Genomic DNA, 23,381 nt, shown 5'->3' on the forward strand with positions numbered 1-23,381 from the left:
TTTATTGAAAACTCATGTCGAGTACTTATTTACAAATCCACAATCAATACGCTTTATTTCTTGCATTGATGGGCAATTGAGTTTGATGGGTTATGTCATGGCTGTATATTGTTACACACAACACATGGTTGAGGGCTGGTTGCGGCGGGGGGGGGGGGTGCTGGCAGCTTTGTCCCCCCCAGTTCCAAAATCCTATCTGCACCCCTGGCGGACAGTGACAGCTTTTGACCAGCAAAATAACGCCAATCAATAGGTTAATCACGACACGGGACAGGGGACGAGACAACAGTATTTTATGAAACAAAAACTAATTTTCACAACGTGATGTAAGGGTCAAACTTGACTAAAAGTCTAGCGTAAATAAACAGAACGTACAAAACAAACAAGAATTGGAACGACCTTTCCAGCACATTTAACATATTCCTATCAGAATCAGAAAAAACTTTATTTATCCCCGAAGGGCAATTAGAAGGGCGAAGAGCGGTACATTAAAAGAAGAGCAAGAAAATGGAATCACAAAATGGATTCACAAAGAAAAAGAAAAGAAAAGAAAAACACAAAAGGGGTGACAAAAAATAAATAAAATATTAAGCAAATAAAATAAAATAAAAATAAGATAAAAAATAAAAAAAATAGGGCGTCGATAAAACTAAAATGACAATGTGATTAAAGTGACATGTAGACAGTTAAAGTGTCAAGCTGACATTGTAATATTGTAATATTGCACATCATTTTTATCATATTTATCAGTGAAACCTCCCCTAAAACCAGGACACGCAACGTTAAAAAAAAAAAAGCACTCAAATACTACAAATACATTCGTCCCTGTTTTCTTTTTGAACCTCTGCCTTTGAAACAAAGTGAAAGATGAACGCAAAGTAGTCGGTCAAAATTTGGAGTGTGCGGAGACCACGTGAACGCAGCGCGAGATGGTGCGTGCACTCTGCTGACGAGCCGTTGCTGGTGGAAACAGCTGGTGGTTTCTGTCAGCGCAACTCCTCGGATTGAAAGCAACATTGCCGCGAATAAAAGTTCAAATTAGACTCGAAACTGACCGAAAACGCTTTGCATCGGGTCTCTGCTCCTGGTCCACCAGAAGCCGCGAGATGTCATCCTGTGAACGCCACTTTATCAGCCAGTTGTTAATTAACGATCTCGCGTGTTAGCGGTACACCGGTGACTCTCGTCGCAGCCGGCTGCTAACGTCGGCTAGCTAACTTTGTGCTCCCCTAGCAATTACCACGACACAGGTTTTTTGTGTGGCTGCAGAACGGCTGCCTACTGTGGGGTTGTCTGACAGTACAGGAGCAGGTTTTAGCTCAGTTTCAGCATGACTCATGTTCATTATAAATTCTCTTCTAAACTCAGCTACAACACGGTGGTTTTTGACGGCCCGCACATCACGCTGAATGACCTGAAGAGGCAGATCATGGGCAGGGAGAAGCTCCGAGCCGCGGACTGCGACCTGCAGATCACCAACGCACAGACCAAAGAAGGTAAAAAAAAAAATTTTAAACTATGTTTGGAGTGATAAGGACGTGTTTTACATCAGCACCTGAATGGGAGATATACAGTTTGGACTTTAGAAGAATGCACGTGGTCCAGGTTTGACAGCTGTCTGCTGAGAGGGGCTTGCGTCACCTTTTTTCAAGTGGACGGGGGTCCAGAAAAGTCAAGCCAGGACAAAGGGGTGTGATGAATGGGCCGCATTCCTGCTTCATTTACGCTTCATGCCCCACATTAACAGGCCCAATGGAGGTGGATCAGTCTTGTCGGTGCCACATGCACGTGCAGGTCCTCACCAGAGATGTTGGTTTAAAAATAGCAAAGGTAGAACAGCAGACCACTCGCGACACATAGATCAAGATGAATCAGCGGAGAGCATATTTTACAGCACTGTGCAAAAATCCTGAGCCAGCCCGAAGTTTTTAAAGGTGCCGTTAGGGGAAAAAAAAAAAGATGCAGCGATTTAATCAGTGCAAACTTAAAAGGATATACAGGCAAAAACAGAGTTTGTACAAATCTGTAAGCTTGAGAGTCAGTATTTAGTATAACCACCCTTATTTTTCAACACAGTCTGAACTCTTTTCAGGCAAACCTTCCTGAAATTTACTTTAAGTGGTCTTCAGGAATAGTTCTCCGGGCTTCTTGAGGGACATCCCAAAGCTCTTCTTTGGATGTCGGCTGCCTTTTGTTCCGTTCTCTATCGAGATGATCCCACACCAGTACCTCAACATCAGTAATGTTGAGGTCTGGGCTCTGGGGAGGATTCATCCTTCCGTAAGGCCTGTTGACGCTGATTCTCAGTCCACTTCTTGTGCCTTTTTATTCTCTGTTTCCCTTCCTTGAGAATGGCTTCATGACAGCCAGCCTTTGACAGAGAGTGTTTCTGATGAGGCTTCATTGAGCAGTAGATGGATCGACTGAGGGTCCAGATTCATCTCTCAGCTCTTTGTGGGATTTATTTTTTTCTTCAAGACATCTCTTTCAGTTACTGTTCATCTGTTGTACGCAGTTTTTTTTTAGGCTTGCCACTTCTTTTGTCCTCTACTTATTCAGTTTCCTCATGTGTTTTTTTTTTTTTAAGGACACTGCACAGCATGCTGATATCATGCCAAGTTTTAAGCTAGGAGCTCTTTGAGAATCTCCTTGTCGGTTCAATTTTGGTATTTTGTGTCTGCCAGATTGTGTTGTGATCTTTGGCACTTTTTGCAGATGCACATAAAGAAAGGAGAAAAAGATTCTGCGTCTTTGCAACATGCTGCTAGTTACAAAATGCCGAGAAATGAAGTTTAAAGATGGTTCTTGGCAAAGTTTGCGGAGACGACACTGGTTCGTCCCTTTAATTGGGTGTAGTTTTTATGCTTGGACAGTTTATCGGTCAGTTTTCAATGGCAAAGGAAAAAAATAAAAATAAATGGTCGGGTACAAGGACTGGAATGAAAATGAGAGGAAATAGCAGGCGATGTCCTGAGGAAAAACACCAAACCTTAAGAAAGTCTGGAGAAATATTGCTCAAGACCACTTTAAAAGATTAGATTAAAGTTTGGCTCCCATAATAGAAAGAAAAGAGGTGTGACTCAACACTTTTGCACAGCGCTGTAGGTTTTGCGAACAAACCTGGCAAAAAGAAGGTGCAGATTAAACACAATTAACAGTAAGTCAAGTCGAGAGTGACTTACGATGGATTTTACTTCGTAAGCTGTGCAATGTATTTTCCTCTGAAAGCCTGACCCTGTCGAAACAACACACCCTTTCGCACACGATTTTAGAGATTAAGAGTTAGAAACAACAAAGAAGAAAGAGTTGGGTGCATTTAAAGTGATAGTTCGGAGTAGATTCACCCTAGGGTCATTTGAACCGTGACATCCAGCCAAGTAGCCCACCCGAAGTTTTTTCGATCTTTACTGAGCATTAGCTGAGTTACTGAGTTATCCCGAATAGCTTAGTACAAGCGTTAACGGACCCTGGCAGTATCTCCAAAATTACCACACTAAAATCACATGCCATGACACCAAACTTCTACAGTAGTACAAATATGGTCTGTACTCACAAAACGATGCATTTGGAAGTTTGAAAATAGTCCAGGAGTTTATTATTATCAACACAAGCCTGATAGCTTTTCTGCTGCTAAAGCTGCGTCGACGTCACTTCCTTGATCTGGGAGCTTCAAAGTAAGATGAGGGTTGATCTACTACTGTAGACAACAAAGTATATGCTATATTCTACATGATTTTTTTATGTTGTAGAGTTGTGAATTTATTTTATCAATGGAGAAATTGAGCAGCCTTGCTTTGTTGTCTACAGTAGTAGATCAACCCTCATCTTACTTTGAAGCTCCCAGATCAAGGAAGTGACGTCGACGCAGCTTTAGCAGCAGAGAAGCTATTAGGCTTGTGTTGATAATAATAAACTCCTGGACTATGTACAAACTTCCAAATGCATCGTTTTTTGAGTACAGACCATATTTGTACTACTGTAGAAGTTTGGTGTCATGGCATGTGATTTTAGTGTGGTAATTTTGGAGATACTGCCAGGTTCCGTTAGCGCTTGTACTAAGCTATTCGGGATAACTCAGTAACTCAGCTGATGTTCAGCCAAGATCGAAAAAAACTTCGGGTGGGCTACTTGGCTGGATGTCACGGTTCAAATGACCCTAGGGTGAATCTACTCCGAACTATCACTTTAAGGAAGGCTTATAATGCGTGCAACACTGAGCGCGTATTTCTGTTTTCCTTAACTCCGTTTTCGTTCTTACTTACAAAGTTGTTGCTTCAGAGCGAAGTAAAAGCTTTCCAAGCTGAAAATGTATATGATGTTAGTTTGTCATGTTCCGTAGACCTGTAACTGAAATCAGTGGCTTGTCAAGTACGTGATCGATAGGAATGTTGTCCTCAGTCCCTTTGATTGTTGATAAATTTGCTTGAATTTAAGCGACAGGTCTGATTATTTCAGCCTCAGATGCAGCCTGCTGTGGTGAACTGTGACATGTTTGATGTCAATTTCTGTAAAGCTGTAAAACCGAGACCTCGTGATCTTAGATATTTATCTCATAAATGCCAGATCAAATTCTTAGATTTTTATACCTTGACATTCTTTCCCCTCTTTTTTTTTTTTTTTTTTTTTTTTTTTATATAGAGTACACGGACAACGAAGATGTAATCCCAAAAGGCTCCTCCGTCATTGTCAGGAGAATCCCCATCATTGGAGTCAAGGCAAGCTCAAGTAACAAGACCCACAACACGTAAGTGTGTATTTTGGGGTTTTGAAGCTGAATTCCTTCACTGTTATTAGTGCTCATATGCCTTCAATAGTAGACTCCACCCTACCTAAGCAAACTTGAACCTGGCGCCGCCAAGTCTACCTTTAGTTGTGTAATCTCGCTCTCAGACATTTTCACGGTGTAATACACGTAGAAAGGAGACTATATGGGACCAGTGTTCCCATGGTGACGCACTCGGGGATCACCCAGATATCAGTCAGAGCTTCAACAGGAGAGCCGGAAGGGTTGTGGGTTTTATTCACGAGGAGCCGGCCAACGGTGGAACAGACCGGCAGCCATGTGATTAGCAGCGTCAGCACCTCGGTACAGCAGCAGAGAGGACTGACGCCTAAACAGTGGTCACACTGCCCACCAGATGAAACGCAGCAGAGGAATGCCTGAACAGGCAAAGGGCTTCAGAGAAAGTCTTTATTTGTAGTTGCATTTTGTGGAAATGTGTTTTTCTAACATTATAAGAGGGGTTTAATGTATTATTAAAACTCTTAATTGAGCGAAGTATTGAGGTTGTGCGTCTGACTCGGAATGAAACATCAACAGTAGGAACAAAAATAAGAAAATCCATCGTGTTTAGATGGGATTCTCTCATTGTGATTCGACACTAATGAAATCATAGTTGTGGATATTATATTTCCAGCTGTGCTCATATGTTCTCTAACCTGGGTGTCGGAGATCACGGGAACTGTGCTGTCAGTATAGGTCTCCTGAAGCTTGTGTTTTGTCTTTGTTTTTTTTTTTTGTCAGAGGAAATCAAGTTAAAGAAAATTCAGCGTTACCACGTCTGCTCATGTGCGAGGCCTGTGTGACGAAAATTTATCTCTGCACAAGTCTGCTGGAGTCAAACCCAGCAGACGCAAATGTTTGGAACTGTTTGTACTGAGTTCTCAGTGGGTCACCTGACCAGCCAGTTGTTTGATCTTTGTCATTTCTCTCTTTTTCGCACATTTTCTGTCTTTGCTCGACATATTCAGTAACTTTTGAATCTTCAAATTTGAATATATTCTAGGCGTCCATAAATGTTTTACTGTACTTGCCATGGAAACGCCACCTGTGAAATCACAAGGCTGGACTTTGTGTTATAAAGGCTAATTCTGGAAGATATCCTGTTATATTTGTTTTGGATGAATTGCTGAGGTCATTTCTCAGGACTCCGGTTTTCTTTTTGTGTTTCAGCGAGCGATCAGACGGCCAGTTCCACCGCGCCTTTGGAGCCAGCAGAGCCGTACGTAGCACCTCGACAGCACCTCGCATACAGCTCCACAATAGACACACACTTCAACAAAAAAAACATCTGAATCACTCAGATCACTTTAAAACATGCACAAAATACGTCACTACTGTCAAACATAACATTTCTGTAACAGTGTATGAGGTGGGGCGGGTAACGAAAACACTTGTGGATCTTTTTTTTTTTTTTTCAAACAAAAGTCCTCAGCTCATAAACAAGCTGCTGTGTCACCAGTCACTGGTCATTGTTAAAGTCCATTCAGTGTGTGTCTATGGGAGGTGAGAGCTGCACGGGTGGGTCAAACATTATCACGCAGGCCAGCTATTCACAGCTGATAAAAACCCAACTGTTGTTTTAAGATATCAGCCAGCAGGGTCTCCTCCACAAACCGCCTCACCGCTGATCTTTCATTAGATCAAAAAAAAAAAAAAAAAGTCTTCTTATCCAAGCTGGAATAGCTTTTTCTTCTTTTAATGTTCAAACAAAGAATAAAAGTCTTTTTAAAAAGCTTTTATGTGCTGCCGTCTGAATCAGTGTTGCCCTGACCTGACCTAATTTTCTCTCTGGTTTCTCAGTAGGCGAAGTGTCTGCCACTCTTCTTAATACTTTGAGTCAGAGTTGGACTGCATACCCTTTTTTTTTTTTTCTTTTTTTTTTTTTTACCTCTTTTCTTCCAATAAAAACTATTTTGTATGAAGCTGTGTTATGATTTCGGTCTGTGTTTTCACCACAATCAAACATGTACGATCAACGCTTAGAATCCTGAGTTTGCTTTTCCACCGGAATCACCTCGGTCATTGGACAAGATTTATCAGACTGCTAGAGCCGTACAGTAATGCCTCATGATGTTTGTAGGTATTTTTTTTCTTTTAAATAAAGTTCTGTCAGTTCGTGTTTCTGGTTGATTTGGCTCTAGAACGTAGCACATAAAAAAGAGACATAGAATACATTTAAATGTTTGTAAGTATGCGTTCATGTTTTTGTCATGGCGACCTCATGCTTTTATTTGGAGTTTTAGTTGTGCACGCCCTCGGAAACGAACACGCTGCAAGATGCAATATGCAGATGGCCGATAGAGGTAGCTACAAGGGCAAATGTGATTAAATGCCCGTGATTTAGGGGCCTTAAATGCCGTCTACATCTCCACAGCTGTTGGTTTTTCTGTCAGTCGTTGCACAAACCGAATGCTAAACCTCCTAAATGTCTCCTTCTACATTCCCTGCATTGCCCAGCATTTTGTGAAGCGAGTTAGCTGGCGTGCAACTTTGCAGAATCCTCTGGTGACTGGCGTCATACTCGGGTACAGCGACAAAGGTTGCCTACGTGAGCTTGAGGTTTAAGGCCAGTATAGTATCAGCCCAATGTTGTGACATTTATGAATTGCGAGCAAGGAGTTGGAGAAAGAATTTATTTATTTTTTTTAAATGTATTTTTCATGATGGTACAACTGGGAAAACTTTTCTTTTTTTTTTCTTTATAAAAAAGGGGGGGGGGTATTCTAAATTCACTCATGTACCTGACATCTTTGTAAAAATGTACGTCGCTACACTGTCGAGTGATGCCTTGAGATTACAGCCAATGTAGGTATACTCCCATACTGGTGTTTGGCTTGGTCATAATGCAAGATGTGCACATCATGGTGGCAAAAATGTATTATTTAAGACCCATGAATGGTTGTATAATTATCTCATAGCAATTGATGGTTAAAAGAGATTTTCATGACTTAACAAAAGCTGCTCATTTTCAGCATGTTAGCTTCTGGAGATGCGAGAAGTAACGGGAAGAGAATAATGTGGTGACAGTTGTCATCGACACGGTATGAAGATCACTGCTGGATGCGGCCTGAAAAGCTGTGAAAGGGGGAGAACGGGGCAGGGTTATCATCTGTTTTTGAAACAGCTGTTGGGGCAACCTTTGGTCGGGCCTTTTTCAGAGGCTTCTTCAAACTTAAAGAGTTTATTTTCAAGATTTGTCATATATGGATCCGGAAGATTTTCATTTGTAAAACGGATTTTGTGTTTGATTCTAACAGATGGATGGCCGCAGTTCTACCAAAGCCTTGTCTTATTTCTCCAAGGTATTCTTTCCTTTCTCTGTTCATAGTTTGTATTCATCCTGTTTTCATCTTGTGTGTAATCTTAGATCAAACGCTACTCCTTGTCTGACATCCTTTTGTCTGTCGCACACTTGCACTCGTGCATGTAGATACAGATGGCTAACCTGGTTGATGCAGATGTGTCAGAGGAGGATAAGATCAGAGTTATAATGAATCAGTCCTCCTATGATTCCATGAAGTGAGTCGTGTCAAGTGTTATTAAGTCTCCTTGTTCGTCGCGTTTCTGTCTCTTTATTATCCCACCCTGCCTGCTTTTCCCTTTTTCTCTCATATCAAGTATGCCCCCCCATTTCTTTCTCCTTTAGTTTGAACCCAAAGATTGGCACTGTCCTTCCAGAGAATTACACCTGCTATCGCTGTGGAAATACTGGCCACCACATCAGGAACTGTCCAATCAGTGCGGTAAGTGCGGATCATCCCACGTCTCTCCACCCATTAAGGCCTGTGGTGCCTTCTAGACATGGGCACAGGCATACCTGTTTGCCTTTAGTGTGGCAGATTTAGTTTTTTGTCTAGTTTGCCTTTTGCTGTTCTTAAATTTGGCAGAGAAACTATTTTTCTTTTTCTATAAAATGCTATTTTATCATTTACTCGTGTAGCTTGGTAATAGTCTTGTTGCATCTTCAAACCTTTCCTGAGATTCAGGTCATGAAGTGCTGCCCTGACGTTTTCCTGTAAAATTTCAGTTGACTGAATGAACCCAAATGGATGCAAGACATCCAAGCAGCAAATGGCAAAACAGATGATGCTTCCCCCACCGTGCTTTACAGTTGGAATTAGGTTTTAGTGTCGGTATTTAATGCCCTTTTCCCTCAAAATCGAGCATACCATCTTTTTATCAAAAGAAGAAAAAATAAAATTGTTGACCCCCGAAGTGTCGTGGTCTTTTACAAGCCCCTTTTTTCTCGTGTATGCTGGCGGTTTCTTTTGCAGCGATATGTTCATGACTCGCTTTAAACGTAGAAATGTGTGTTTAACCAGCAGGACAAAAACTTTGACGGTCCTCCGAGGATAAAGAAGAGCACGGGAATCCCTCGGTCCTTCATGGTTGAGGTGGATAACCCCAACATTAAAGGAGTCATGCTGACCAACTGTGGTCGTTATGCAATTCCCGCCATTGACGCGTGAGTGTGCGGCAAAGGTGTCGGTGTGTCTGTCGTTCTTTAAATCTGAGAGAAAAGTTTGATTTTTCAGGAAATGTATTGGTTTCATTGTGGCTATCATTGATTACAAATAGGCTTGTAGTTTGACTAAATGTTAAAATGGCCCGCCATAAACTACAAATTTGTAGCTTGCCATATGGAACCTCCGAAACGGAGAGGATGCTGGTCTTAAACACTGAATTCAGGTATGATGGAATGAACCAGACAGTAAATTTTGACTAGCAGATTATTTTTAATCCCGACTCAAGAGAACCAAGATGATAGTAAATCAACCATTTAGTAAAAAACAGATGTGGATTTGTGTTGCTTGTACTGTTGTCCATAGAGAGGCGTATGCTATTGGAAAAAAGGAGAGGCCTCCGTTCATTCCGCAGGAGCGACCCAAATCTGAAGCCGAGAGTGATCCCATACCCGACGAACTCCTCTGTCTGATATGTCACGACCTGCTGGGTGACGCTGTAGTCATACCCTGCTGTGGAAACAGCTACTGCGATGACTGTGAGCTTCTGACAAACACACACACATGCAGGCAAACCTAATGCACACCTGCTCTACATAAGAGGAAAAGTCTTAGCAGTTACTCTGGCTGCTGCTCTGGAAGTTGGTCTCTCCTGAAAGCATAGATACATTGGTCTTCGCATCTGTACCCTTTGTGTCACTCAGGTATTCGGACTGCTTTGCTCGATTCAGAGGATCATGTCTGCCCCACGTGTGGCCAATCAGATGTCTCACCCGATACCTTGATAGCCAATAAATTTCTCAGACAGGTGAATTGACGGTGGTTGAAAAATATTCCCAAATCTGAAATGTCTCTCATCACCAGAGGCTTATGATTTTTTTTTTTTTTTTTAACTTCAGTACAGAATTTCAGCATTCATTTTTGCCATCTGTCTGTATCTCCCAAACCAGGCCGTGAACAATTTTAAGAAAGAACAATGCCAAGATAAAAGCTTGCGAGAACGATCTGGCACATCCCAGTCACAGAATGAAACTCCAACTCCAACTCCAACTCCAAGCCCAGCCCCTATACCACCCAATGTCAGCATGCAGAGCCCCCTGCAGAGGCCTCTCCAGACCCCCTACAACCAGCAGGTACTGTCTGATTTGGAGGGTTGAATGAATTCAGCATCTATTTGCATGTATAGTTTCATGACTGTATCTTTCACAGTTGTGATGCTATTGTCATATGCAAACGTGCTGAAAACTGGCTTTATGGTTTCACTACAGCAGGTGTCTTCACAACCATTCAATTCTGATCTCTGTGATACTCTCTTCCTGTATCTCCTCTTAAGGACTGTTTCCTGAACCACCCAAAGACTGTAAAAACAGCTCCATTACCGCAGGCTCCTGACGCTCCCTCTGTAGCAACAGACCCTCCTTCTGTTGACAGCACCTCTAAATCTTCTATTCAGCCAGGGCAAAGCATTGCAGTGATATCTAACAAGTAAGGAAACACATAAACAGATTGATCTGATCGTTGATCGTTCTCCACCCATGGTGTCAAAGATGGTATCAGGTATCGGTATCAAGTTTGAAATTCTTGTATGCAGCAACCCTTGAGAGCGTGTGATGTGTTCGCTGCTTCAAATCAAATCAAATTTATTTGTATAGCACATTTCATGTACAAAACAATTCAAAGTGCTTTACATAAAATAAAAGCATTGCAGCAGGGAGTGGAAGAAGCATTAAAAAGACATAAGAGAAATTAATAAAATAATTTAAATGAATTTAAAAACAAGCAACAGTCCAGATAAATTAAAATAAATCGTGCTTGCTTGGGTTTTAAGCTGAGTGTTGACTCCACTTTTTGCATTGTTTGTGGAAGATGTTTACTGCATTCCTGAAAGATTGATTTCAGAATATAGAGTGTTGCTCATTTAAATCGAGATCTGAATCATTTGGAAACCAAGTCAACATCCTGATCTCTGTCGTGTTCTTCAAAAAGCATCCCTTGTTGCTGAAGTTGTCCTTCCAGAAGAGGCTCCAGACATCATTGTCAGGAAAGGGTGTATTTAGCCTATGACGCTGTTTTTGTAGGTCAATATATCATTTGTATGAACGGCAGGTTAACAACGGCACGATCCACTTCTGATCCTTATACCTCCTGGAGGTGCCCTTTTTGGTGGATGCTTGGGGGCATGAGCGCTTTCCCTTTTTTACGCCGCTACAAAGTTTTGTAAGCTGCAATGCCAAGCGGTTTCCGACACTCTTCTGTAGCCAACATTTAGGCTTTCAGCTTTGTACTACATAAGCCTTTCTGTTGGGTTGGGCCCCACAGGCAAGCCTTTGACCCCTACGTGGGGATAAGACCCTGTCATTGGTTCACTAGTTGTCTTTCCTTGATCTATTAGGAAGTATTAACCACTGCAACAAGATACATCCCAAATAGCCTGCTGTTATACAGATTATCTGACGCAGTCATCCAGCCAAGTTGCTTAGATGCTTACACTTGCCCACTTTTCGGCTAACAACACATCAAATGTTAAGAACTGACTGTTTGCCTGCTGCCAAGTACATGCCACCTCTTAACAAGTGCAGTTGAAGTAAGATATTCAGTGCTATTCACTTTAGTTATGAGTCGGCCAAGGGGAAACCCTTCTGCAATATGAATGACATGACTCTTTTCCACCAACAGTATTTGTGGCACTTAGTAGATTAATTTAAATATGTTTCCTACCTTCTCTCAATTGAATGTCAAAAGGCTTCCGAAACTGCTAAATGAGCAAAAAAAAAAAAAAAAAACAGGAGAAAAAAGGCTCAAATAAAAGCTAATATTTCAAGGCTCATTGGATGCAGGCATGTGAAGAAAAGGATTTTATTCAACAAAACTAAAAGTGCTGCAAATGCAAGCAGCCAAAGCTCAAAATTAGAGAATGGCATACATATAACATGGTGCCATGAACTGAAAGGAATGCTGGATGGAAAGAGGTGGAAAGAGGAGAGCCTGCAGCCACCAATACATCAATCAATCTCAGGGGTCACTCCTCTGTGCTTTTTAATGTTGTGACTGATCAGTGGTTGCTGAGGCTTCTGTAGGAATGTGGGATTTCTGCCGCCATGTTAAATGATTTCACTGTGATGTTTGTACCGCTTACTCAGTGAGGCTGAAGGAAAGACACACAGTGACTCAGCAGCTGCTGCTCCGTCTGTGTTGGCTGCCAACAAAGACCCCCCCGGTGCTCCATCACAGCTGATACCCCTGGTGAGGAGGCTCACTCACAGCACATAAAACGCACCAACACTCTGCAGCACATGAAATCTTTGTGACGCTTTTGTCTGTTCAGGTAAACCATACTCAAGTGGCAGAGCTGCCTCAGACAGTCAGTGAGAATCAGAGGAATTCTTCCTCCGGTGAGTGACTTTGAAGTGCTGTTCCTTGCTCTCTCTGTTGTATTTTATTCCCCTCTGCTTACTGTTTGTTTTAGTATTTATTGGTATGTTTTTAGTTGATAATTAAAGCGAGTGTTACATACACTGCCAAAATCGCAATATTTTGTTGAAACACCTTCAGCTTAGATCATGGCTCAGATTTACTGTGGCATCATTTTATGCGCTAATCAATGACTTAATTAATAATTGAGCTTATGCAACGTCACAACATGCATTGTTGTCCAGACTTGCATTTACTGTTTTTTTTTGCCAAGATCTTGTATTGGAGACGCAGGAGTTGGGTTACTGGGTAAAGTCTTCTCCAGCATATCCCAAAGATTCCCAGTAGGATTGACATCCAGTGCTGGGCAATCCATGCGTGAAAATGATGTCTCATGCTCCCTAAACAACTTCTACAGATTATGAGCCAAAGGAATCCTGGCATTGTCATATTAGAATGTGCCTGTGCCGTCGGGGGTTAAAAAAAATCTCATCAATGGGAAAACCTGATCATTCAGTAGAGTCAAAAACTATGGAATCGTAACTCTTTCAGTGGTTTGATCTTCTTAGTTAAATTTTACAGAGCCACAACGTTCAACTCATTAATTAGATAGTTTTGTCATATTTGTTTTTTCCTTCTTTTTGTCCAAAATAAATAAGCTGTACGAACATCCTCCGAGAGTTGCAATTCTATCATTTAAATAAGGGGTTGTGGTCATTTGACTTTGTTTCTTGGGCACATGTTTCCGAACATACACCTGACCCACTGAAGTACAGTGCACAGTGAAAATGAGTACACCCCTGTTGAAAAGTAACATTTTGAACAATATTTTAATACACACACAAGTTATTCCCAAAACGTGCATAGAGTAAGTTTAATACAACATCTGTTCAGCTTACAACAGAAAAGAAAGGTCAATAATATAACTTAAATGACCTATTTGTCCATTTTTGTGAAATTATGCTGGTGCAAAAGTGAGTACACCCCTATGTTAAACTCCCTGAGAATGGGCCGTGTTGGCCCGAAATGTCATGAAATGAAAAAGCATTAAAAGGGAGGTCATCGTTGTGCGTTTCATCCTTGCCTTACATTGAAATTTTACATTTTGAGTCTGCACCAGGCTAAAAGAGACGTGTGTGAGATTTGACTGAAATCCTATGGAGAGTATCATGATCTGCTTCAGTAGTCACAGTACATGTTGACAAGCATGTTTCTTTTGGTGAAATTCAGCTTCCTACTGTTGATGGCATCCATACAGCCCCAAACCATGTCACTCCCACTACTATGCTTGACTTTAAGCATGGGGCACTTTTCTTTGTACAAATCACTTTTTACCACCACACATGCTTGACACCATCGAAAGCAAATTTGTTTATCATTGTCTCATCAGAGACAAACAAACTAAGGATATGGATTGCTGGAACCATGTCCTGTGATCTGATGACACCAAGATGAACAAATTTGCTTTCGATGGTGTCAAGCATGTGTGGTGGTAAAAAGTGATTTGTACAAAGAAAAGTGCCCCATGCTTAAAGTCAAGCATAGTAGTGGGAGTGACATGGTTTGGGGCTGTATGGATGCCATCAACAGTAGGAAGCTGAATTTCACCAAAAGAAACATGCTTGTCAACATGTACTGTGACTACTGAAGCAGATCATGATACTCTCCATAGGATTTCAGTCAAATCTCACACACGTCTCTTTTAGCCTGGTGCAGACTCAAAATGTAAAATTTCAATGTAAGGCAAGGATGAAACGCACAACGATGACCTCCCTTTTAATGCCTTTTCATTTCATGACATTTCGGGCCAACACGGCCCATTCTCAGGGAGTTTAACATAGGGGTGTACTCACTTTTGCACCAGCATAATTTCACAAAAATGGACAAATAGGTCATTTAAGTTATATTATTGACCTTTCTTTTCTGTTGTAAGCTGAACAGATGTTGTATTAAACTTACTCTATGCACGTTTTGGGAATAACTTGTGTGTGTATTAAAATATTGTTCAAAATGTTACTTTTCAACAGGGGTGTACTCATTTTCACTGTGCACTGTAACTGCTGACGACTAACTTCAAGTTAAATCTGTGTGGGTTGTTTTATCTCTTAACTACGGAAGAGTATTAGGGCCAGGCATAAGAAAAAAATATTTATATTTTGCCTGTCGAGAATAAAGTCGAAATGTCGAAAATAAAGTAATTAGATGATGGACCAGAGGAGTTGACTTTTTTTCGCGAAAATTCGACTTTATTCTCGACATGTCGACTTTAATCTCGACAGGCAAAATATTATTATTTTTTCTTATGCCTGGCCCTAATACTCTTCCGTACTTAACCGCTAAAGTGGGTAATGAAAAAATGTTCTGACACATAATTTTTCTCTGAATGCACAGATTCAGCCCCGAGACTGTCTGGCTCATCAGCCTCATGGGACAGGTTTGTGTGTAAAGTTATCAGTCTGTTTTTCATGCTGTCCACTTGCTTCAAGACTGATATCTCTTTCTGTTGTTCTACCTTCCCCTCAGCACCAGCTCCTCTGCCGGTTGTCCCACTGGAGGCTTGACTGAATCTACCATCCCACAGCCTAGTACCTCCTCCTCATTGTCCTTATCTTCATACACAACGACGCCTTCCCCTCTCTTTCCCTCCCCCCTTTTTCACACTCTTATCCCAACTCACCAGCCTAACAGCGGTTACCCCCCAGGATACCCACCAGCCACTCCCAACTGGACGCTTCGTAACCCCCGGGATGGGCCCATCCCCTCCCTCTGCTCCTCTGCCTCCACGTCCTCCATCCCTGTCCTCATCCCTAATGAGTGGTACAGGCCTCAGAGAAAGAAAAAGGAAAGGTAAAGGGAATATTCATCTTGTCGGGTGAAAAATAAAGCTCATCGTCTTTCAGTTCAAAGGTTTTATGAATCAGGACACTGAAAAAACCCATCTGGTCCTTATCAGGTCCAAAGATTAGATGGAAACAACCTCGGATAATCAACAACATATGACGCATTGCACCGGGTCATTATGTATTTCACAAAAACTAAGCCAGAATGCAGAAGCGGTGTGCTAAAAAAAGAAAAAAAGTAGGATCATCCTTACTGCTTCCATAGAATGAAGGATATGTAGCAGCAAGGTGCTGGTAATCAAGTGTACTTGATGAACAGATCATCAGCTGTTCTAAGTGCCTTTATAAAAGCAGATATTTGGCAGTTTGCCAGTTTTGAGCATTCAGATGTGCTTTAACACAACGCCGAGGTAGAAAGACATCAGCAATTTTCTAAGAGAAGCTACTGTCGCTGTCCATCAATCATCTGTCTGAGAGCTGAAGGTCTGATTCAAATGCTGTGGTGGGACATTAAGACAGCTGTGCATTAAGCAGATGCACACAAACCTTATTTAACTGAAGCAGCGTTGGAAAAGACGAGTGGACCAAAATATCCCAACATTGCTGTTAGAGATTCATAAACTCATTCAGAAAATGATTACTTGAAATTCTAGCTGCTAAAGGTGGTTCTACAAGCTGCTGAATGGGGCGTACTTGGCTCTTCTCTCTCTGTCACTCAGGTCACCTCACAGACATTCCTCTTCTCTTTCGAAGTCGACCAAATCCAAATCAGCCCGCTCCTACTCTCGCTCATCAAGTCGCTCTGGTTCTCGCTCCCGATCTAGATCAAGGTATTCCGTCCCTCTCTTAAGCAAAATGTTTGGTTTTTGTTTTGATATTCCATTTTCTTCAAAACCGTTTAACACATTTTCTATTTTTATCTGGCTCTTGGGTGCGAAGCCTCTGAATTTACAGAAACTATATGAGTTGCTGAAACTTTCCGTTTATTCAGTTTGATCTAGATGTTGGTTGTCTTTTCATATATATATATATATATATATATATAAAAAACACATGGAACATGTTTAAGTTTGAAATGTTATGAACAGCTGTGGTGTATAACGCTAAATGTAAAGATGTGTTGGACATAATACTCTCACAGACACACACACACACAATTGTAGCCTCTATGCTAAGCTAATTAATAGCCACCAGTCAAAACTTTAACACTGACACAACAGAATTTTGGTTTGATAAGCAACTTTTGTTCCTCTGATTTTAACATTGTGCATTTTGTTTTAATTTTAATGGACCAGTTTGAATGGGAAGTGAGATACACGCAAACAATAATACCAAAGATGTGTGTGACAAATGACACGTAAGTGAACAATTTTTTTTTGTTACTTTTCTTCTTCTTTCTTCAGACCTCGCTCCTCTTACTCCAGTAACAGACTCTTGAACTCCCGCTCTCATAACCCCAGTTATAATTATGGTTACAAGCGCCCTCATTCCACCACGCCATCCTCGTCTTCTTCACCTCAAGGCGGCCACCCTTCCAGATCCAAGTCGTCCTCAGACCACTGGAAGAGCCGCCATCTCGGCAGGAAGTCCGCTTCGAGCGGCCACAGCTCAAGGATGCGCGGAGAACAACGTTCAGGAAAGGAAACGGGAAGCTTGTCCAATGCTCAGAGTACGAGCGATAACAGCAGCTTCAGGCTGGACAGGCAACGCTACCTGCAGTGGAAGAAGGAGTACCAAGAATGGTATGAGAAATATTTCAGCACCTATATTGGCCAATTCCACCAGCTGCATCTTCCTCCTCCTCCATATCCTGAGGACTTTTTCCACCCACCACAAGGCAGCACCCCGGTGGACGGCAGCTCCCCCTCATCTGATTCGCCCAGTTACAGTCGCTCCTCCTCTTCTCAGTCCTCGAGTGATGGTCACTCCACGCCCTCTCACTCCTCAAGTGACAGCAGTTCTTCTTATAGAGCCTATGACGGCCACTCTCCACCCTCTCGCATGTCGAGCCATGGTCGCGCCGCACCGTCTGAAGTCGGAGCTCAGCCAAGGGAAAATCCAGAGAGGTGCGTCGAAAGGTACAGCGGTCCGCCAGCTACGCTGACAAAAAGCAGTGAGGACGTAACTCTACAGGAACAGAAAACAGACGAAAAGCAACAAGTGATAAAGAGTGTTGATGAATTAAGTGCCCTGGAAGACGTGCAAAAGAAGACGAAGAAACTTGATGGAGGAAGAGCAGAGGAGTCATCGTCCCCTGATTCAGCAGCCCCTATAGATGAGAGCAGAGACAACAAGAAGGAGCTCAACAGTGGACCAAATGTCGGCACGTGTGATACGGCAGTATGGTGCAAAGCAGATGTCGGTGCCGCTGTACAATCAGCGCCACCCATCCTGAAACCAGATAAACCTTTGGACAAAGACTACAAAAGAAAAGCTAAAGAGGCGATTCATTTTGAAAAAGAGCCACGGTGGGGTAGAAGCAAAGATTCTGGCTCGAAACGAGACTCGGAGAGGAAACGCAGAATAAAGTCCAGTAAACAGCCAGTCAGGTTAGATTCAGACAAAGAGGAGCAACCTGGAGGCAGCGAAGCTTTTGACTCTAGATCAGAGAAGAACAGAAAAAGAAAAGTGGAGGACCCACAGAGAACAGAGAGAGAGAGCAGTCTTACAGTTAAACCTCAAAGCAGAAAATGCCCTAAAACCGAAACTACAGACCAACCTGAGAGTTCTAAAAGTGAGTCTCCGAAGCCTTTTGACAGAATCCAACGAAAAGCAGAGAAGAAGAAGGAGAGAAAAACATGGCCTCTTACAGAAAGAGACATCTGGGAAGGAGGAGTAAAGGTGATACCTCAGAAGAGGATAAGCATCAACATCAACCTGGACGTGAAAAAACAAGAGGAGAAAACTGATCAGCTGAACCTTTCTGATTTACAGACCTGTTCAGAGGAAAACAAAGAGCAGAGCGAGGAGAAATCAAACAAAGCCAAGATAGAAACGCAGATAGAAGAAAAGAAAGAAGCCATCCAGGAAATTTTGTCTGAAGAGAAAATAAATCCAGATGAACAGGAGGTAAGACAGCTATGGAACGAAGCTACCTTTGGAGAGATCATGGGAGAGGTGGAGAAGAAAAATGCACAAGAGGAAGAACAGGATGGTGGGGAAAAAGACTTGGACTTATGGCACTGTGCATTCAAAGTAGAGGAAGGAGAGGAGAAGAGTGTGAGCAGAAAGGAAGAACAAGCTGAAGAAACGGGGAAAGCAAAAGATCATGGCAAGAAACAGGATATGATTGAGTTAGTCTTAGCTTCACAGAATGAGAAAGCAGAGCGCGAGTTCATATTCAGAGAAAAGACAGTTGAACGACAGAGGGAAGAAGGCGATGCAATGAGGTGCAGCTCACAGAGGAGCGAAAACCAGAGCCACCATGAAGGATGTCGCAACATACCGGACGACGGCAGGTCAGCAGAAACAGAGTTTGTATAATTCTAACAAGTCCGAAAGTCGACATTTGGTATGAGCACCTTTATTCTTCAACACAGCCTGAACCATCTTGGACCAGCGTTCTGGTCATTTCTTGTGTATTCAGTCTTTTTTTTGTTCCCAGTTGAATCAAACAAGTGATTACTCCGATCGGAGAAGGCTGAATTAGAGAATCGTGATATTTTTGCTCAAAATAGCGGCTCGGATCACTTCTGTAATAGCTTGTTAGAATAATTGCCGGTTCATTTTCTGACTCCTCACAATTTTTCAATTTTCTTCAGTTTTAGTATGTAATTAGTGTGACTTAACCAACATTTAAGGCTACACAGATATTAATGATTTCTCCTTGTTGGAGTGTGTTTCATAAACTTTATGAAACACACTCCAAAGAAAAGGCCCTTTAATTAAAGGGCCTTTTCTTTTTTTTCTTACTAGAGTATATGTGATTTATTTATTTTTTTTAATCTGTATGTATTTGATGCCTCCCGTAGTACCCAAATAGCAGGCAGCCGTGAAGGTGAGGACGGTCAGCAGAAGATGAGAGTGGTGAAAACTCTGCAGGAGGGAGCCGGAGACGCACGGTGCAGGCTCGCATTCATGCAGGTGAGCCTCTCAGAGCAGGTAATGTAGCAGCGTGTCTGCGGCTGCATCAGGATCCGCCCGAAACATCCGTTTGGGATTTAAATGGGCTTAAATCTTTAGAAATCTTTCAAAATCATTCCTTAAAAATTACTTTTCATTTTTCCTTTTTTTTTTTTTCCCCCTCTTTGGCGAGTTTGACAGCTTGTACATATTTACTGCACTGACTGTTTTGCAGACGGTTCTCTTTTTAGGTCTTTTCGCAGGTTATGATTTATGTTTAGTTTGAAGCACAGTCAGGGCCAGGGTGAGACCTCGTTTACATTGTTGGCTTTCAATTTTAAAGTGAGTTTAGGATCATTATCCTGTTGTGGAAGTCATCCAGTCTATGCTACCTTCCAGAATTTGCTTCTCGTTCACTGAATCCTTTCTTCCTTCCAGCAGGGAAGTATTCTGAGTGGGACTGGCTGCAACATGAGCCCAAAGCATGGTATATCCACTCCCATGCTTTACAGTGGGAAAGGTGGTCTTTCTCCTTTTATCTGACAGTTTTGGTCGTTACTCATCGGTCCATAGAGCGCTTTTCCTATATTGCATCAGTCTTTTTGTTTTGAAGAAGCAGAAAGGACTTTTTTTTCAGATGATTTGAAGATGTGTGTCAGTAAAACGGTGGCTTTGATTGGTCTGTCAGTCCTACAAACTGTGCTAAAAATGTTCCCAATCTTCTAGAACTCAACTTGACCTCCTATTTACGTCCCTTTTTCAAATGCCTTCCAAACTGAGAAAATGGCTACCTGAAAATGTTTTGATATTCTTTTTTTAAACAGCCATCGTCTATGTTGTAGGCATCAATTATTTTAGTTTTCCAAGTGCCAGACTGTTGCTTAAAATGTCTCATGGCTAAGGTTTGATGAATCACTCGACCTGTCCACACACTGACTTTAAACAAGCTGTAGCCCCAACAAAATAGTAAGGTCTGAAACCCTGATATCTGGGGAATCCAGACTGTAGAATAATCCTTTTCATTGTGCTCTGTTTCCTTTTTCTTTCCCTGGCCTTCTCCCTACGTTTTGTTTGTAAAGCAAACAAAAGAACAAAAATAAAACACTAATCTTTCCTAAATAAATTTGAAATGTTTCATCTTTCATCTTCTGCTCACTTAGCTATTCTAGTAACAAATTTTGACTCGTGATGCTGTAACTTTGCATGCATCTGCATTTTGCAAATCTTCTGTTATTTGTTGAATCTGCACAAAACTGCATGCTCTCTGAGTCACGTTTAACCTCTTTCTCAGATGCTTTGCTCCAAATCGGAGAATAATGAAGAAAAGAAGGATGGAGGAAAGATCAAAGTTGATACTGACACCGTGGCTCTGTCTCATCCATCAGTGACACAGACCAGCAGAGAAACAGTGGGGGACCGTGGACAACAGGCACAAGGGTCGATGGAGGAAGAGGGAGACAGGGACAGAGTGACGGCTAGAGGCAGAAGCAAGGAGAAAGAGAGAAGCTCCACCTCGTCCAGGTCACTCTCGGGTGTGGCTCCCTCTGGTGGCGGTGACAGGACCGACGGCACCGTGTCTGCAGACAGAGACAAGGAGACGAGGCCCGAAAGGCATAGGGACAGAAGCAGAAGAGGAGAGGGTGAGAGAAAGAGAGAGAGCAAAGGATCAAAACAAGGAGCAAGAGAGGAAGAGAGGAGAGACCGGGAGTGCAACAAAATGACCTCTGTGCAAAGAAGAGACTTCACTTCCTCCTCCCACTCCTCCTCCTTCTCATTGTCACATGACACAGAGAGGCGAGACTGGCAGCAAGGGGGCGGCCAGGGCGGCAGCAAGAGTTCCTCTCATTCCTACTGGAAATCCTCCAGGGGAAGCAATGAGACAAGTAGAGCTACTTACCTGGCTGATCAAAATCCACCCAGAACACACAGAGATGTGTCACAGGACTTGAAATTTAAAGACAAAGACCTCTTCCATCACTACGGTTATCACCAAGGTTACAGAGATAAAGATAGACCCCGAAGGAGCCACTACTCACCACCCTCCCTCTTCCACAACCACAGTAAGGACAGAAACCTGCTCCCCTTTGAACCCTCTGGAGGCCCTCAAGGAAGGTTTCCTGATTGGGGATTAATGAGAAGCAAAAGTCAAAACGAAAGCAGGGGTGGAAAAGAAAAGTGGAAGCCAGAGAAGGTGCTTAAAGCAGTGAAGGAGGGCAGAGTGGAGAGACGAGGAGGAGGTAATCGGAGGGAGGATGAGGCCAATAAACTGGAGGGGAGACGGAGACCCAGCAGCAGCAGCAGCAGCGTCAGCTCATCGGCGAGCCACGAGAACAGCAAAGATGACAAGGGAGAGGAAGGGAAGGAAAAAGAGAAGCGGGACAAAAAAGAGAAGAGGCAGACCACTCCAGAGCTGCAGCAAGAAGGAGATGCAAGGAAACACAACAAGTCAGAGAGCAGCAAAGATGGAGCGGAGGAGGAGAGAGGAGAGACGGGTGGCCGCTAGTGAGAGGAGGACGACAATAAGTCTGGCTTAGTTATGTTATTTTCACTGAGAGAAAAAAAGAGGTTTACTTGAAAGATGTTTTTTCCTTTCTCTGACCAAAAAGTGCCTGGATTTATTTTATTAACTTCTTTTCTTTTTCTCTCTCTCTCTCTAACCAGGATGCTTTTTGTATCACGTTAAGACCTCTTAAATCTGATATGCATCATCCAAAAAAGGCTCATCAGCAAATGGTGAAAGAAAAGCACTTTATATTAAAAAAAAAAAAAAAAAAAAAAAAGAAGATAATGAAGGTGAATGAAATCAAATGTCAATTCTCAGAACTCCTGTGAGTTACTTTTAAGTTCTAGGAATTTGCACACGCTCGTGACTCGCTCACGACCGACACGAGCTGAAACTTAAACGTTGCAGCTAAAACGAAGGAAGTCTTGCGGTCTGACCAGGAGTGAGTCGGTATTTTTTTATATGATTTGCATATAGAGGATTATTGGGGAAAAAAAAAAAAAAGAGACGTTGATTATTTCAAGAGATACTGTGAATATTTATGATTTCAGCCTCTGTGTTGCATTTTGTTTTTCTTTCTAATTTTGTTCATGTTAATGAAAAGCTGCTGGATGGATGAATAATTAAGCAGAGAATAGTTTAGTATTTCCTGTCCTTTCAAGGAAATAAAAGATGCCCTACGTAAACGTGCGGAGGTGTGTGTTTCTTCTTCTTTCTTCATGCTCTCTGCTGTTAGTGTGGATTAGCAAATGGCTCATTCATCAGTTGCAGATGCAGTTTAAGGTTTTTTTGACTCAAAAATATGTTGGCTTTACATCCACACATATCCTGTTTCATTTTGGCTTGAAGTTTGTGATGCTTCAACAGTTATTACCATCTTGGTTTTTCAGATGAGAGCTTCTGGCTTTCTTTCTGGCTTGCAATTTCTTCTTGATTTTCATTCAAATAAGTGCTCAAACGTTAAAAAACTATTTAAAAAAAAAAAAAAGTGGTCATCCAGGCAAGCACCGCCCTACTGATATTCTGCTCAAACTAGAAAAGCAGTCGATGTTCCCTCAAAGGTTCAATTCAAGGCTAACATAGTTGACATGACTACACTGAGCTACATTATCTACAGACGATACATGCGTGGAGGCACTCCTCCTTCCCTCAGTAACACGTTTCACAGTCTGTAGATGATTTTAAAACAATGGAGAGACGCAACACAAGTGAATCTGCCACTGTAAAGATGCGTTTCTGTAACTTGAGACCCCAGAGTAATATAGTGTGTCGTTCCTTGGCTGTGGAGTAAATGCTCAGTCAGGACTGACACCAAAATG

General features: G+C 42.1%; 1 protein-coding gene across 3 annotated transcripts; it reads left to right on the forward strand.

Moving 5' to 3' along the window:
• Nucleotides 1-960: 960 nt before the first annotated feature.
• On the forward strand, nt 961-23,076 carry rbbp6 (retinoblastoma binding protein 6). Of its 3 annotated transcripts, none has more exons than XM_075453695.1 (19): nt 961-1,496; nt 4,639-4,744; nt 5,954-6,002; nt 8,041-8,085; nt 8,214-8,302; nt 8,430-8,526; nt 9,106-9,248; nt 9,613-9,785; nt 9,951-10,054; nt 10,197-10,379; nt 10,580-10,731; nt 12,387-12,489; nt 12,572-12,638; nt 15,049-15,091; nt 15,181-15,504; nt 16,217-16,327; nt 16,901-18,955; nt 19,469-19,580; nt 20,851-23,076. In XM_075453695.1, the coding sequence occupies exons 1-19, from the start codon at nt 1,331-1,333 to the stop codon at nt 22,060-22,062; spliced, it is 5,334 nt and encodes a 1,777-aa protein (XP_075309810.1). In that variant the 5' UTR covers nt 961-1,330; the 3' UTR covers nt 22,063-23,076. The 3 variants fall into 3 exon arrangements, with proteins under 3 accessions (XP_075309810.1, XP_075309811.1, XP_075309812.1); XM_075453696.1 differs by having other exon boundaries at nt 9,109-9,248; XM_075453697.1 differs by having other exon boundaries at nt 20,945-21,030.
• Nucleotides 23,077-23,381: the final 305 nt, after the last annotated feature.

Source organism: Odontesthes bonariensis, chromosome 21 (assembly GCF_027942865.1).
Source record: "Odontesthes bonariensis isolate fOdoBon6 chromosome 21, fOdoBon6.hap1, whole genome shotgun sequence".
NCBI classification, from domain to species: domain Eukaryota; kingdom Metazoa; phylum Chordata; class Actinopteri; order Atheriniformes; family Atherinopsidae; genus Odontesthes; species Odontesthes bonariensis.